Raw genomic sequence first — 16,928 nt, forward strand, 5'->3', positions numbered from 1 at the left:
AACAGCCAAGCATATGAAATTCAGCGGTTTGTAAAAGCTGCCAATTACAAACGAGAACTTCAGGAGCAGATCTTTGTGATAGTGGAGTACTTTTCAAACCGTTCTGTGAACAGAGGTTAAGTAGAGTGCATATAGATTATTGGAGGTTCTTACACGGAGCGTAAAACACACCAAAGCGTGTTTCTTCTTCTTCAGAGCTCTCGAAGTCCTCTGATCCAAGATGGCTGACACTTTGAGGGCTTGTCCTCCAAGACTGCTCAGGTGGAGGAGGTGCCTGAGGACTGCAGATGAGAAATAGAGAAAAACTATTATGTACAATACAAAGAGGCAAAAACATTGCTTTACATTAATTGTATTAAAGTGCATAAATAGAGGTATGGAGTAGGCATATATAGCATTATATACTGTTTTTTCTAAAGAGAAACAAGAGTAACATGTGACTACTATGACATAATCACACTCTATTGAGTGAGACTGATGTCAGCCTACTAAAAAATTAATGTCCATTGACCTTTGATCGCAGACGATGCCTTTATAGAACCTGTAATTGCCACAGCTGGACTTGTGCCATTGCAGCTCATTACTTTCTCAGTTACTGTTTCGAAGAATTACTCCATGACAGTGGATGAAGTCTTAGAAAAACAGTGCTTGCAGCTAATCACTGCTTCACTAAACTGTTTTCAAATATAACAACTGAGAGATAGTTGGTTGCAGGAAAAAAGAGAGCACAGTTGAAATGTTTAAGGTCAGGACTTGAGCCTGTGTTAATATGTTAACCTTGCACATGAAAGGTTTGTATTAGCACAGATTGAGCTGCCTGTAGGTGAGTGACTCACTGTGCATGGAACTCGATGATCTTCTCTTTGGCTTCGGGCTGTGGCAGGTGCTGTACTTCTCCTCGCCACTCCTCAAAATAACTTAACAGTTGGGAAACCGGAGATCTTGAACGATCTCCTACAGCTTTGTGCACTGTGGCATCCACTGCTGCCAACACGCCAGGACTCTGCTGAGAAATAATGGCAAACTTTAGGTCACATAGGACTTCAGTCAAATAATAGCTACAGAGGTATCTCTCCAACTAGACAATTAAAGTTTCCTGAGAAGAAATCTGATACATGACACTGACTACTTTAGTAGCAAGTGAGCACCGTTTGTGATATAAAAGCAGTGCATCAGTAACAGTAGTAGAGGAGCACGGAAAGAAAACAAATGATATGCTGGGTCTTAAGAGATTAGGGTTAGAGTGGCTCCCGTCCATCCCATATTAGATAATGGCCAGGCTCTTCCCACTGACCTCCAGCACTGGGCAGAAAGCCACAAGGACAAGGTCCAAGCATCGGGCTGGGGACGCTCATGGATGAGATAATTGTGACAGTCACCAGGCTGGAGTTTATAGACCCTGCCCCTGGCTGAGGAGTGTTAGATACCACAGAGGACAAACTGATGAACAGGGGAGGGTGAGGAGCACACCCAACTAATCAGAAACACATCAAAAGCTGGGCTTTTGGAAAGATTGACCAGCATTTCAGTGGCGACAGCCAACAACCTTCAGCCAAGAGGAGGATTATTAGGATCTGCTAATGCAGCACCGCTAGTGTAATGTTGAGTGTTCATTAGAGCTGTGATAGAAAATACACGGAGACATGAATCCTGTACACATGTAAACACAAGCAAAGGTCGTGAAACTTACATCTGCGCCCTTGTGAGTATTTCAGGCAGCTTCATCTATACTCTGGCTTCATTTCTTGCAGTGGCCACACCCTAAGAATACAAATCACACATTAGAGCCAGACCGTATGAGGCACTTCTGAGGCTGATATAATATTTGGTGCTGAGAGTAAAAAATATTTCATAACAACATATCTGACAGTTTTCAGCTCAGCACTAAACAAACACTTTTGCGTAGTAATGCCACAGAATTTTGTATTAAACGCTGGAAGTATAGATATGCAGTGAGGCAGGATGTCCTACAGAAAACATGCAAGTAAATGTAAACCTATATAAGGATCAAATTACATTCAAAGTTCAAACTGAATGCATTATATATAGAATTACAAAATAAAAACACAACAGAATGGGAGCAAAACTTAATTAAAAATGTTCTGTATAAAATGTGTATTGTATGTACTTTAATTTCAGTTCAACTAACAAATCTAAACCAGTGAATCTGTAAAAAGTATCAGCCAGCTCCAGTCAAGGAGCCCATTATGTAAAATACTCACAGCCAATACAGAGATTTTCTCGATTCAGAATTACCTCCAAGTTTTTGCAAAACACACACGCTAAGAATAATCATATATCTGAAGAGCCGACTTCTATAGAGCCAACGCTAGGAGGTTTAATGGTGCAATTTTTGCACAGTATTACATCCTCAGAGCTGTCTCGTTGAATCAATGTGTCAACATCTGTAATCTCTGGTGTCTTGCCGTTTCACCCTGGTTTGTCAGAGGGTTTTTTGCTGGCATGCTGAGGGTGAAACAGTAAATGAGACAGCAAGAGTCTCTCATGTTTACAAGGAGAGGTAAGTCCTGTCTGATTATTTACTACATGTTGCATGGGGCATGGGTGTATGTTTGTGTCTGAGAAGCATGCTACTGACAAACTGAGTTAAGACTCAGAGCTCAGTGCGAGTGACTATGGATAAGTACTGCAATGAAAGATAAAAACAAGGTGTGTGTACAGCTGCATATACGTATACCGAAATATATACAGTGGTCCCTCACTCTATCGCTGTTCACTTCTCACAATCTCACTATATTGCCGATTAATGGATTGTGTTTGGTTCCACAGACATTTCACTATATCGCAGAATTTTTCAGTACAGATGTTTTTTCTACAGTAGTTACTGTGGCAAGCTGCATTCAAAAGTAACACTAGACAACACGTACCTACTCTTTAGATACATTATAATTGCCTGGGTGCCTGGTGCTTTCATTTTGACACAGACTATGATATACATGTGGCAGGAAGTCATCAAACACACTACACTTCACACTCACAGTCCTGACAACACAGCATTTAATCAAACTACCTAGGCTGACTACACCACAAAAACACAATAAACATAAATTACTAATAACACTAGAACACTAACATTAACCACAATAATGGCATTTAAATCCCCAACACCCCGAACTCCCACGGTGCATAGTGACCAGCGTACAGTGCTGGGCTTCTGATTGGCTCAGCAACCAGTTTCCTCTGTCCGCCCTGAGTAATAGCACATACGGTATAGAGCCATTCAGTTCTGGCCCTGTCCATTTCACACAGACGTCTGATCGCTGCATAGTGTTGTTCTGCGGTGATGTGAGGTGTGTGGGTAGGGTTTATAAAGCCTTAAAAATGGTATCAACAAGAAAAACACTAAGAGAGCGCAATAGTCTGCCAAGACTGTTCATTCTCTGAAATGTGCTGAACTCAGTCGTGTGTTATGCATGTGTGCGTGAATCGCGTGACCTAGATATGTAGCGGGATATACGCTATATTGCCAAAAGCATTCGCTCACTCAATCCAAATAATCAGAATCAGGTGTTCCAATCCTTCCATGGGGCACTTCCACAGGCATATAAAATCAAGCACCTAGGCATGCATGCTGCTTTTACAAACATTTGTGAAAGAATGGGTCGCTCTCAGGGGCTCAGTGAATTCCAGCGTGGAACTGTGATAGGATGCCACCTGTGCAACAAATTCAGTCGTGACATTTCCTCGCTCCTAAATATTCCATGGTCAACTGTCAGCTGTTATTATAAGAAAGTGGAAGTGTGTGGAAACGACGGCAACTCAGCCACCAAGTGGTAGGCCACATAAACTGACAGAGCGGGGTCAGCGGATGCTGAGGCGCATAGCGCCAAGAGGCTGCCAACTTTCTGCAGAGTCAATTGCTACAGACTTTCAAATTTCATGTGGCCTTCAGATTAGCTCAGGAACAGTGCACAGAGAGCTTAATGGAATGAGTTTCCATGGCCAAGCAGCTGCATTCCAAGCTATACATCACCAAGTGCAATGCAAAGCGTCGGATGCAGTGGTGCAAAGCATGCTGCCACCGGACTCTAGAGTAGTGGAGACGTGTTCTCTGCAGTGACCAATCGCACTTCATCTGGCAATCTGATGGATCGAGTCTGGGTTTGGTGCTTGCCAAAAGTGTAAAGTGCCAGTGTAAAGTTTTGGTGGAGGGGGGATTATGGTGTGGGGTGGTTTTCAGAAGCTGGGCTTGGCCACTTAGTTCAGTGACAGGAACTCTGAATGCTTCAGCATACTGAGACATTTTGGACAATTCCATGCTCCAACTTTGTGGAAACAGTTTGGAGATGACCCCTTCCTCTTCCAACATGACTGTGCACCATTGCACAAAGCAAGGTCCATAAAGACATGGATGACAGTCTGGTGTGGATGAACTTGACTGACCTGCACAGAGTCCTGACCTCAATCCGATAGAACACCTTTGGATGAATTAGAGCAGAGACTGATGAGCCAGGCCTTCTCGTCCAACATCAGTGTGTGACCTCACAAATGCGCTTGTGGAAGAATGGTCAAAATTCCCATAAGCACACTCCTAAACCTTGTGGACAGCCTTCCGAGAAGAGCTGAAGCTGTTATAGCTGCAAAAGGTGGACCGACATCATATTGAACCCTATGGATTAGGAATGGGACGTCATTTACGTTCATATGCGAGTCAAGGCAGGTGAGCAAATACTTTCGGCAATATAGTGTATGTGATGAGAATCAGAAACACCCCCACAATTTAAAAAAATCAGTCAATTGTTCCTTGTATCAATTCCGACAAGTCGTCAACGGCAGATTTGGTAGAAGGAGCACATGAGTGTCAGCAAGGGCTGGGCCACGTTTATTTCTTGTCATGGTTACAGTAAATGCCGTGTGCCAGCCACAATATCCTCGTAATGGGAAATCTTTAACAAACCCGGGATCCAGGACTATACGCCACAATCCATGCAAAATGCTAACCACTTTGGTCTTGTGTTCATTACTGACCTTCCCTGAAAATTTCATCCAAATCCGTTGGCCGTTTGAGTATAATGAGCCAGGGACAGACCAAGATTCACAGAGAAACATACACTGATCGTCATATAATTCCACCACATTCCTTGGTGGAGTTATCATAAAATGTATTTTTTTTTTTTTTTTATTAAAGCTTTATCCCATTTTAAAAAATACAGTCATAACAAGAGTGACATAATATTTTCCCAAAAAAATAACAAAACAAAAACAAAACAGCAACAAAAAAAATAAAATAAAAAACAAAAAAAAAAGCTTAAGCCACTGCCCTGAAACTCTGTACATGCTAAATTCTGCACAACTGACTGGGAAGAAAAAAAAGAAAAAAAAGAAAAAGGGGAGAGCGTACATTAATATAATTCTCCAAATAAACACAAACATTCTACACTGTCATCTTCTGAACGTAATTTAGGAAGGGATTCCACATTCTAGCAAATTGTCCTGACCACCACAAACATCAAGTCTGATCTTTTCACACTTTAGGTAGTATATCATCAAGTAAACATTCTAGCATCGGATTTGTTAATTATTGTGTTCATTTGCATTTACTTTATTTTGTTTATTATTTTGTTTTTATTTATGTTGTGCCGGTAAGAGCGGTCTGTGTTGTTGTGCTGAGTGGTGAATAAAACCTGCAGAAAACTGTCCTGTTATGCTGGGGATGTTTAGCATGAAAGACAGCAAAAGACATGAGCATAAAAACACAAACTAATTGTAACCGACCTGACCTACAGCCTTGGAGATGGGTGAGACGACCAATATTTAAGGGTTACAATATGTCCCCATATCGCGGCTTTTCGGGCCCCGCGATATACAAGGGACCACTGTATAAAGTTTGGCTGTTTTGAAAGGAATTTACAAAAAAACAGACTTATGCCAAAGTGAAAACAGATTTCTGGAAAGTACTGTCAATTAAATAAAATATAAAATCTAAGACAAGTGATTGAATAACCGTCCCCTCCTTTTAAGCAAGTCACCTAATTCAACACGGGTGCAGGTAATTGGTGGTAAAAGTCACAAAATTTGTGAATAGAGTTAATCTGAGTGAAGCGAATGAGTTTTCAAGTGATTGTACAATAAAGAGCTGCATTTGGAAGGTCTAGTCATTGGTGAATGACTACACTACAAAAGCAAAGTCAACTCCAAGTGACTCTTCAAAAAGGTTATTGAAAATCATGAGTCTGGTGGAATATGCAAGATGATTTACCGTTTTAGAGTACAATTAATTCTGTCATTGAGAATGGAAGTAATATGGCACATGTATAAGTTGACTCTAGCGGCTCAAAGCAGCAAAGAGAAAACCACTGTGAAGAAGTTAAATCTCAGCTATACTTCACCAGAAGATCCGAGGGAGACTCTAAAATCAGTGAAAGAAGGTTCTTTGGTCTTATGAGATTAGATTTGAGCTTTTGGGTAATCGGAAGAGACACCAAACACTGCCAGTCATCACAAAATCGGCAGCAGGCCCTGAAAGGCTTGTAAATATGGAGGTAAAGTAAATGCAGCAAAGTACAACAGTCTGCAAGAGCACTGCAACTTGTTGGAAGACTTTTTTTCCCTCAGCAAGACAATGACCCGAAGCATACAGCCAAAGATACTCAAAAATGGGTTTAAAGACAAGTTGAATGTTCTGCAGTGGCCGAGTCAGACTCCAGAGCTCAATACATGAGAGTTTGTGGCTGTTTACTCATGATCCTTGTAACCTAACAGAGCTTCAGCAGTTATGCAAGAAGAATGATGCAAAATTGTAGCCAAATGTTAATTTACTAAACACTGAAGAATGTGAATACTTCCACAATTACTTATTTCATCTTTTATATATTTAACTAATTTACTTTACTTTGTAGAAATCTGTTTTAACCTTGACATGAAAAGGTCATTTTTATAAATCCAAAGTTGTTTAAATCAATCCACTGGACTTTTAAGAAAGTTCCTTGAAGATGTTTCACCTCTCATCCAAGAGGCTTCTTCAGTTCTGGTGGTGGTTGGTGTTGCCTCAGCATTTAAACCTCTTTGAGGTGTGTTCAGGGCTATTATTCCAACGACCAATACCAAGACTCGTCTGACAGACTCGTTGTGAGTATCGGTGGGGGTCATTGAAATGCACAGATGTCACTGAGCCCTCGTGTACTAGTGGTGGTCATTAGCACGAGTCTGCTGAGTAGTTCTTTTGGGGAGTTTTGAAAGGACCTGATTGTAAATCAGCGAAAGATGATGTCGTAGACCACCCCCCCGTTCAGAGATGGCTTCTCTATTTTGACATGGATGGCTTCTTTCACTCCTCTCTCAAACCGCCTGTCCTCCCTGTCCAAAATCTGAACATTGGTGTCCTGAAACGAGTGTCCTTCTTCCTTAAGGTAGAGGAGACTGCCGAATCCTGTTCTGAGGAATTCTCCTGTGTTGAGCCATGCGCTTGTTAAGTTGCTGTTTGGTTTCCCCTATGTAGAGATCTGAGCATTCCTCGCTGCATTTAACTGCATACACCAGGTTGCACTTCTGGCTGTGTGGTGTGGGGTCTTTTGGGTGGACCAGTCTTTGCCTGAGGGTGTTATTTGGCTTAAAAAAAGACAGAGATCTGGTGTTTGTTGAAAATCCTCCACAGTTTTTCAGACACACCAGACGCATATGGGATCACTATATTGTTGCGCCTGCTCTTCTTCTCTTCCGTCTTCACTGGGTTGTTCTCCTTTCTGGATCTTGTGTGAGCCTTCACAAAGGCCCAGTCAGGGTATCCACAAGTTTTCAGTGCCCCTTTCAGGTGTTTGTGTTCTTTTTCCTGGCCTTGGGTGCTTGTGGGTAACTTGTCAGCCCTGTGTTGCAGGGTCCTGATGACTCCGAGCTTGTGCTCCAGGAGATGGTGAGAGTCAAAAATCAGGTACTGGTCCGTGTGTGTTGGTTTCCTGTATACCCCAACACTCAGACTTCTGTCCTCTTCTATGCGGACCTCACAATCCAAAAAGGGCCAAATGTTGTCCTGTACATCCTCTCTGGTGAACTTGATGTTGCTGTCCACAGAGTTGATGTGTTCAGTGAAAGTTTGTACCTCATGAATTCTGATCTTGACCCATGTGTCGTCCACGTATCGGAACCAGTGGCTCGGCGTTACTCCATTGAACGAGGTCAGGGCCCTGTGTTCCACTTTTTCCATGTATAGATTGGCCACAATAGGAGATACTGGCGAGCCCATGGCACATCCATGTTTCTGCCTATAGAAGCTCCCTCTGTACCGGAAATAGGTGGTGTTCAGGCAGAGGTCCAAAAGTTGGCAAATCTGGTCTGGGTTGAGGTTTGTTCTGTCGCTGAGGGTGTTGTCTTGTTGAAGCCGTTGTCTCACTGTTTCCACCGCCTCCATTGTGGGAACACATGTGAATAGGGAGGTGACATCGTAGGCTACCATGGTCTCATCTGTATTCAGTCTCAGTCCTCTCACCTTTTCCACAAAGTCCATGGAGTTCTGTACATGGTGAGGATTCTTCCCTACCAATGGGGCCAAGATGGTGGCTACATGTTTGGCGATGATAGAGGTGACAGAGTTTATGCTGTTGATGATAGGTCTGAGGGGGGCTCCTTCTTTATGAATTTTGGGGAGGCCATATATGCATGGAATGGCACCCCCAGGGTACAGTCGATGATATTTCAAGCGGTTTATTATTTCTTCCTTCTGTAGGCAATCCACAACCTTCTTTTTGGAGCTGCTGGTTGGTCTCATAAGTGCTGTTGTCACTAAGCAAAGACATTATCTTGGTATGGTAATCCGTTGTGTTCAAGATCACAGTGCAGCTTCTTTTATCTGCTGGAAGAATGGTGATGTTCCAGTCCTTGCTCAGTGTCGTCACTGCCTTCCTTTCTTGGGTGGAGAGGTTGACTTTTTGTAGTCAGTAAAAAAAAAAAAAAAGAAAATTTTAACATGATTCAGCATTGAAAATTAATAAAAAGGGAAACTCTGAATGCGTTTGAATACTTTTTAGAGGCATTGTACACAACTGTTCAAAAGTTTGGGGTCACTTAGAAATGTCCTTATTTTTGAAAGAAAAGTAGTTGTTTTTCAATGAAGACAACATTGAATTAATCAGTAATACAGTGTCGACGATGTTCATGTGGTGAATGCTTATTCTAGCTGGAAACAGCTGAGTTTTTATGCAAAATCTAGAGGTACAGAGGAACATTTCCAGCAACCATCACTTGTGTGATCTAACGGTACATTGTGTTAGCTAATTGTGTTGAAAGGCTGATTGATGATTACAAAACCCTTGTGCAATTATGCTTGCAGATGAATAAAAGTAAGTTTTTATGGAAAACATGAAATTGTCTGGGTGACTGCAAACTTTTGAATGGTAGTGTATATACATACAAACATTATTTATATATTTTTAAAATATATAGCTTGTTGGGGTTTTCTCAAATTAAGGGCAAAAATTAAAAAAAAAAAAAGAATACCAGTGTTTCACCATCAGCTGAATACTGTACTTCTGTTTTTATCAGCCTCTTTAATTAAAAAGCAAGGTACAATTTTTGTCTTTTCTTTAAAAATACATAACACAATCTTTGTCTTACACAACGTACAAGATGTTTTGTCTGAAGATGTGATGAATATGCTGTTTGATCAGGGATGAGCAGTGGGCGGATGTGCTAACAGCACTGTTGTGCACAGATGCATGAAACAAACTTGGTACTTTTCCAAACCTGGTAAATTGCCCTTGTCATAACAGTTCAGGAATTCCTTTCGTCAACACACAATGCAGCGCTGACACAGGCTATAAATCAAGAGCCAATAGCAATATGCCTTATGGGAAAGAAAAGCTGCCTCTCTTTCAACTGAGTCACTGTACTGTGTGATCGTGCAGATTGTGTTGAGGCTTAGCAGAGAAGCAGTGACCAAAAGGACTTTGTGTGACCCCTCAAAGTGATGAGTAGGAGAGGAAAACCAAATGTCCATCCTGTGCTCTGAATCAGTCCTGCTCCGTATTTGAAACACGTGGTCTCTAGAGGCCTGGTCAGTATGTGTGGAGGGGGCTTACAGGAAAACACTGAAATATTGCTGACTCAGACTGACTGTGGGGGAGAAGAGCTCAGTGTGAAGAGAATGAGCAAACTGGCTACAGCCCACTGTAGCTGTAATAAAAACTGATTTACACTTAAAAGGGAAGAGGTGAGTTAGCTGTTAGGACGCTGTAAGGTCATCTTGTCTGTGTCCACTGCAGCTGCAAAGTGAGCCTGTGGCTAGTTGCAAAGTGGCCAGTCAGATGAGATTTAACAAGAAGGTCTAATGACGGCCCGATGCACCAGCCGAAGCACAAATTTGTCGGGAGCAAGCATTATCGCATTATTTAAGGCCATTTCTGGTGGACCAACTCTGTCGTCCACATTGCTTTTTCTTCAAACAACACAGGTTAGAAGAACTTTCTTGGACGTCATCAGGCTCCCTTTTAGAAACTGAGCATTCAGTTGGAGGTTTTGCCACCGTAAGGAATTGTATGCAAAACTCCCCCCGCTGTGTGCTGCTCAGAGGACGGCGAGAACGGCCTAGCTGAGAGGTGGACAGAAATGCAAGCTGATGGTGGCTGTTGGGAGACCATTAATCTCACTCTGACAGCAGGGCCATTAAGAAACTGCACTGAAGCAGCAAGGCTAGGCATCGGTGTGTGTGTGTGTGTGCATGGAGACAGATATGCAGTGGAATTGTGTGCAATAAATGTTTTGTCATGGTGTGAAGTATGCGTTTGATGTGTCACGGGTTTGCAGATATTTGTGTGTGTGAGAGCTGGAAATGTTTGATGCAGCTTGTTTCAGCTGACTGCCCTTGATTTGAGTGTCTGTCCGCAGGGTGAGTTGAGTGCAGCACAAGCATCTGTGAAGCTGTGACACCACATCGAGAGAGTGAGGACTAGTCCGTTTCCTGCATTGTTCAAAGAGATGACGCCAACATTTTTTCTGCACATTCAGGATAAAAATGGTGACACAAATTTTATCCCAAGTTGTTCAGTCAAGTTTTCCTCTCTACAAAACATCACTGACTAATGACAAAATAATCTTAACAAGTTTTCTCAGTGAAGTGTAATGTCTGTTAATGCTGGAGTAGATGGTGCTTCAGAAGTAAAATTATGAGTATTTGTAGCAGTTAAAACCTACAAAATTTACAAAAGTGAGCTGTTTTGATACTATAAATTTCACCTTTTGGGAAATTACACATAAGTTTGTTTTATACATGATTAGCAACTAATTCCAATGAGTGAAGATTTTGTTTCCAGAAGCTACTATCCCTATTTGATTAAACCCCTAAACATACATATGTGTATTCAAGCTACACATTGTCTGCAAATTCCATGCAGGCTATTTTGACTATTCTATTCTAAATATGTAATTATAAACCAAATTTTAATGTTGGAAATTAAGCTGAATGAAAATCATACAGATCAAATGTTCTGATGATCTGTGCAGAAGAAAAGACAAGGCCATATGGGTAAGATTTTGTGACTCATAAAATAGATGGTCAGTAGCTGAAATCTGAAAAGATGCTTCGATAAGGATGTTTTGTGAGCTCACTGACAGGAGCCATTCTGACGACCTCAACATTCAAATCACAAAATATCATGGAAATAAAGATTCCAGGGATTTAAATGCAAGTAAAAGCCTGTGAAGATGATCACACACAATGTGACAGAAGGTGAGAACCAGGTGATAATCAGACATTGGCGAGAGAGATGATGCATGCTTGGCAGGTAAAAAATCTTATTAAAGTTCTGCAACTACTTCAGTTGAACTTGAGACCAGCTCACTATTCTGTGTAATGTAGAATCAATCTAAGTGAGCTGAAGATCACAGACGTTGTTCCATTTTTCCTTTTCTTAAATGTGGTACGATTATTTTGTGTTATAGAAATGCAGCGAAAATGGTAATCATATGAGAAATTCACCACAATATGTAGGCATATTTTTCCATGAAAATGGTCCTTTAATGTGTTAAAATGGCTAAGATGGAACTCTACATCATTGCCTCCTTTAGAATACAGAACTATAACATTCCCATCTCTATTTAAACTCACTCTTCTGCTGCAGTTTCAGCACACCAGTTCGCCTACAACTCTTCCAAAACACTCTAAATCTACTCTATGTAACAGAATGGCAAGGTGTGATACTGGGGATTTCAGTCATATGTATTCAAAACTGAACATGATTCTGAAAAGGAATAATGATGGAAATCAGTACACCGCAAGTGGTTCCTTATGGTTATTATGTATGGAAACCGGAGAAGTCTATCTTTTTTGAGACCGAGCTTGCTGCAGTTTTAAAGGGGGAAATGCTCAGAAAAAGGCACCGACGGCTTATTTCACCCATGATGTATCATACTGTTATGAACAGGCGGAGAGAACCCAAGCAGCAGGCGACAGGAAGGTGGGTGATTTAATATAGAATTTATTAAACAGACACTCAAACAGAAAAGCACTCCATAAGGAAGGCGCGGGGAATAAACAGAGCAGGGACTGAATGGGAACTAAACTAAACTAAGGGCGACAGCGCGGGGCTGTGGTGGGGGCTAACTAAACTCAAAAACGGGGAGAGGTGACTCACGTAATGTTCGGGGGTCGGGAGACGGGGCAGAGGCAGAGCTGAGGGAGCCGGTGGCGGGGATGTGGCGAGGACAAAGGAGCAGGCAGACCAGGAGCAGGCGAAGGAGGGGTGCAGAGCAGAGGAGGGGTGACGAGCAGATGAGGGTTTCTGGGGTGAGGAGAGGAAGACGGAGCAGGCGAGATAATCCACAGTGTGACCGAGTCCAGACGGCGATGTGTGCGTGACGGAGTACTGCATGTAATGGCCCAGCGTCGGAGCTGTGGCAGAGTCAGGCTTTTATCAGCCGCTGATTGGAGATTTGAGCCAGCTGTGCTCCAGCACAGCAACTCCTAATCAGGCAGAGCACAGAGCAGGAGAGGGAGGGGCCATGACACATACAGCATTAAAAAAAACACCATCTGTACGAGTAAGCAAGGTAGAAAAATTTGATTCTCATAGGAAAGAGTCTATCAATGAGTGACAAAAAAGCTGTATTATCAACTTTTTCTCACTGAAAAATCAAATAAGGCCCATTATTGGAAGTTAAACATACAGAAACCATGTCAGAAACAATATACTTTAGTCTCTCTTAAAAAAAATTGTTCATAGGTTAGAGCAGCTGCATTTACCATATGTTTTAAACACAGAGCAGGGCACATACACACATTTGTGTGCCATTACTGAAAACTGAAACAATATATTGTACTTAAAGTGCAAGACCTAATATTCCATGTCTTAAACCATCTTGCATCAGGTAAAACACATTACATGACTCAAGCATTCAGCAACATTTTGCTGACTTAGGACAATACATCACAGTGATCCATCCTAACAATTCTCATTTACGGGCTAAAGAATGACCTTATTTGACATCATTAATGATGTTCTGCTTGAATCTGCATTTCTCTATAATATATACATTCTATCATGGCTTAATTCAAAGTCCTACTCTGCCTGATTTACATGTTACATGTTCATATTTAAATGCCTAGAAGAAGAAAAAAACAACGTTTTAGCTTGTTTCAGCCAGTGATTGCAAAAGATCCATCTGTTCTGTTCAGGATGTTTTTTATTCTAAACAGATTTGTCTGATGAATTAAACAATGTTACTTACTTTGCCATTATTGAAAATTAAAACAATATATTGTACTTCAACTCCAAAGCCTAATATTGCATGTCTTAAACCATATTGCATCAGGTAAAACACATTACATGGTTCAAACATTTAGTAACATTGTGCATAACTTAGAACAGGGGTCGGCAACCCGCGGTTCCGGAGCCGCATGCGGCTCTTTCAGCCCTCTGTTGTGACTCCCTGTAACTTTGGAAAATAAATTGTTCTGCCTTTCATGCGTGTTTCAATGCATTTTAATATAGAGAGTTTATTGTGAAATTACCGCTCTTGTTTTGACGTGTCACTCCACCGGATGTGCTGCCAGGGATTTCCCCTGTGACAGAGAGCATGCAAAGTTGATGCAGAGAGACAACACGGAGCTTCCGATTCCCACACGTTTCATGCCTTTTTTTGGTTTTACTCCTGGAGAAGCAACGCCTGTAGTTTCACATCGTTTTGTACTCAAGAATGGCAAGCCTGTATATTAAAGCTCCACTCCAAGAAAGACACGTCTTGTCTTTGAGTCAAAAGTACTCATGATAGGGTAATACACGATACTCGCAAGAACACGGCTCGATGTCCAGGCAGCAGGTCACAGAGTCAGAGGAGTGTCGTCTTGGAAAATAGGGCAGCGACTTGCCGGAGAAAAGTTATTAGCTTAAGATAAATAGATAACTAGATTTTACAAGTTAAATAGACATTCGCAAAATATTGATTTCCAGCTAACATTACGTAACATATGAGGTCCAGGAGCAAAAATGACATTAACCAAGTAAGATAAATATTAGTGGAAGGACACAATTAAAAAAATGAATCTATCTAATTAGAGGCTTTGTAATTAATTAATCACGACTGATTAACAAGGGCATAGAGGTAAAAAAGCGATATATGCAGTGTTGTCTTCATTTTAAATGCCAAAAGGTTTTTGTGGCTCCCGGTGTTTTCTTTTCTGTGGGAAATGGGTCGAAATGGCTCTTTGAGTGTTAAAGGTTGCCGACCCCTGACTTAGAAGAATATATACAAATTACAGCAATCCATCCTAACAAGGTTAATTTTCGGGCTCACGAATGACCTCATTTTACATCATTAATGATGCTTGTCTGTCTGTGTCCATCTGTGTCAAGTCCTATGCTGCCATACATGTTATATGTTCAGATTTAAATGTGCAGCAGTAAAAACAATACATAAAGTTTTAGCTTGTGTCAGCCAGTGCTTGCAAAATCAATCTGTTCTGTTTGGGATGTTTTACATTCCAAACAGACTGATCTGATGAATTAAATTATGTTACTCACTTCTGCCAAAAAGCAGTGAATAATGGGACAGTGAACGCAGCAGGTCCTACTGCAGTGTGAATGTTAAGAATGTTTTGGCCACTTCAATAGCTGTGGTGTGTGTTTAGGATGCAATGCTTTCAGCAACCTGGAGGTATGAAACTTTGCAGCAAGTATGTGATAAAATGTTGAAAATAATGTGTCATCATTATGGGAAAAGCCAGAGAAAAATTCTCCTGTTTTTATTTATTCATTAATTTACAGGGTTGAGGTTGAAACAAGAACAGAGGGGAAAGAAGCAGGTAAAGAGAAGAAAAAAAGCAGAAAGAGGTGAAGTACAGAGGGAACTATGTCCAAACAGTGGTTCAGCGTGATTCAGAATGTAGTGAATCAATTTGCATGGTGTTTCAGCTTCATTTCACATTTATCAACTTGCAAAATCTCCTTTTGACAGTTTCTTTACATGCAGGGGTTGATTTAAGTAAAGCAATCTGAAAGCGGAAAAAAGAGAATCTAATCCACTGACAAACTCTGGCATGTTTACAAAGTTCTGCGTAACAACAGCAGTATGGTGCGTGAATAAAAATGACAAGCAGGCTTATGTGAAGCATATGGCAACAATGAAGTGTTCTTTGTGAGGATGAGCTTTCGTGTGAGCGTGTGACACCAAAAGCTGAAGTTACTGCAGCCAGCTTGTCTCTGGGTTTGTTTTCCATTTCCAGTTTTCCTATGGTTACTTTTGTCAGCTTACTGTTAATGCCCGATTGTAAAAAAGTGATGTTATTTGTGTGACTAAATAACAGTTCAAGCCAAGAGAATCTCCAAAAGTGTTTTCATCGACACAAAGGAATAAGATGCACCTCTGACACGCTGCTGCACGTTTTACAACCAAAACTATTGTCTTTGCACTATGATGTATTTGATGGTGAAGAGGACTTTTAATGGGCAGAACCAGAGAAATGCTGTATTTTAACCACGCCCGACGGGTACGTCGGCGGAGTTATTGCATTCGGTGTGATATCTGGCTGGGTAAGTATGCATGTATGTATGTATGTATGTATGTATGTATGTATGTGGCTATGTCCGGTCCGATATCTCTGCAACCGCTGAAGTCAGGATAATCAAACTTGGCACTGAAGATCAGTCTAAGGTCCCCTGCTCAGTTGTGGAGTTACAGGTCAGCAAATCAAGTAGGGAGGGAGATACGTACGATGATCAAAATTGATACATATTGCATCAGTTGTATAGGGAGGACAGGCTTTTCGCCAGCAGAGGGCGTGGTTCTGCCCTCTACTGAGGGCTCATCTAGTTTTAAATTGTAAATACGTTTCATTAAAAGACAAAAAAATGACCTGATCCTACTAACGAGCACTGTGTGTGTTACAGCCTCGTATTTCATTCCTCTGTGCTTTACTGTTGTCTAAAAGGCACATCAGTGAGCCATACTGTTCCACTTGATGACATGTTTCTTCATTATGATGATGAACATGGGCACTGTGGTTCATTTTGATTCACTTTCACACGCACACGGGATTGCTGACAATCACAAAAAATATAGTCTTTATTGTCTTCAAAAAACACTGTCAAGTGGATTCTACAACTCTTCTTATAGCACAGAGATGATTTGATGAATAATCCAGTATTTAATCAACTAAATGTTAACCCTCTGAACCTCTGTTTCTATGCATCTTGTACCCCTTGAACATTTTTCCTCACTGTGAACTCATTATTAACTACAATATAATGTTCTGGATGTCTATGGAAACAGCACAACTGTGATAAGAAGTACAGAAAACTCGAACACATCTTTCATGCAGTTTTTTATAACAAAGTTATAATGCCATTAATCGCAAAATACAAATAACAGAAGTTGAATTTATCCTATTATTTTATAAAAATTGTGGTGTACCACCTATGATTATTACTACAATTTTTGAGAATATTTCAAAAAACGATCCATTAAAATACTTTCCAACATTGACA

At 41.0% G+C, this 16,928-nt stretch overlaps 1 protein-coding gene across 1 annotated transcript in view; it reads right to left on the minus strand.

Moving 5' to 3' along the window:
- pdia5 (protein disulfide isomerase family A, member 5) overlaps nt 1-16,928 on the minus strand; it is a 109,002-nt gene that overhangs the window by 23,769 nt on the left and 68,305 nt on the right. The window contains 3 exon segments of the mRNA XM_051958999.1: nt 154-281; nt 837-1,003; nt 1,691-1,761. Coding sequence (XP_051814959.1) covers nt 154-281; nt 837-1,003; nt 1,691-1,761 — 366 coding nt within the window.

This window comes from Acanthochromis polyacanthus, chromosome 14, assembly GCF_021347895.1.
Source record: "Acanthochromis polyacanthus isolate Apoly-LR-REF ecotype Palm Island chromosome 14, KAUST_Apoly_ChrSc, whole genome shotgun sequence".
NCBI lineage: Eukaryota > Metazoa > Chordata > Actinopteri > Pomacentridae > Acanthochromis > Acanthochromis polyacanthus.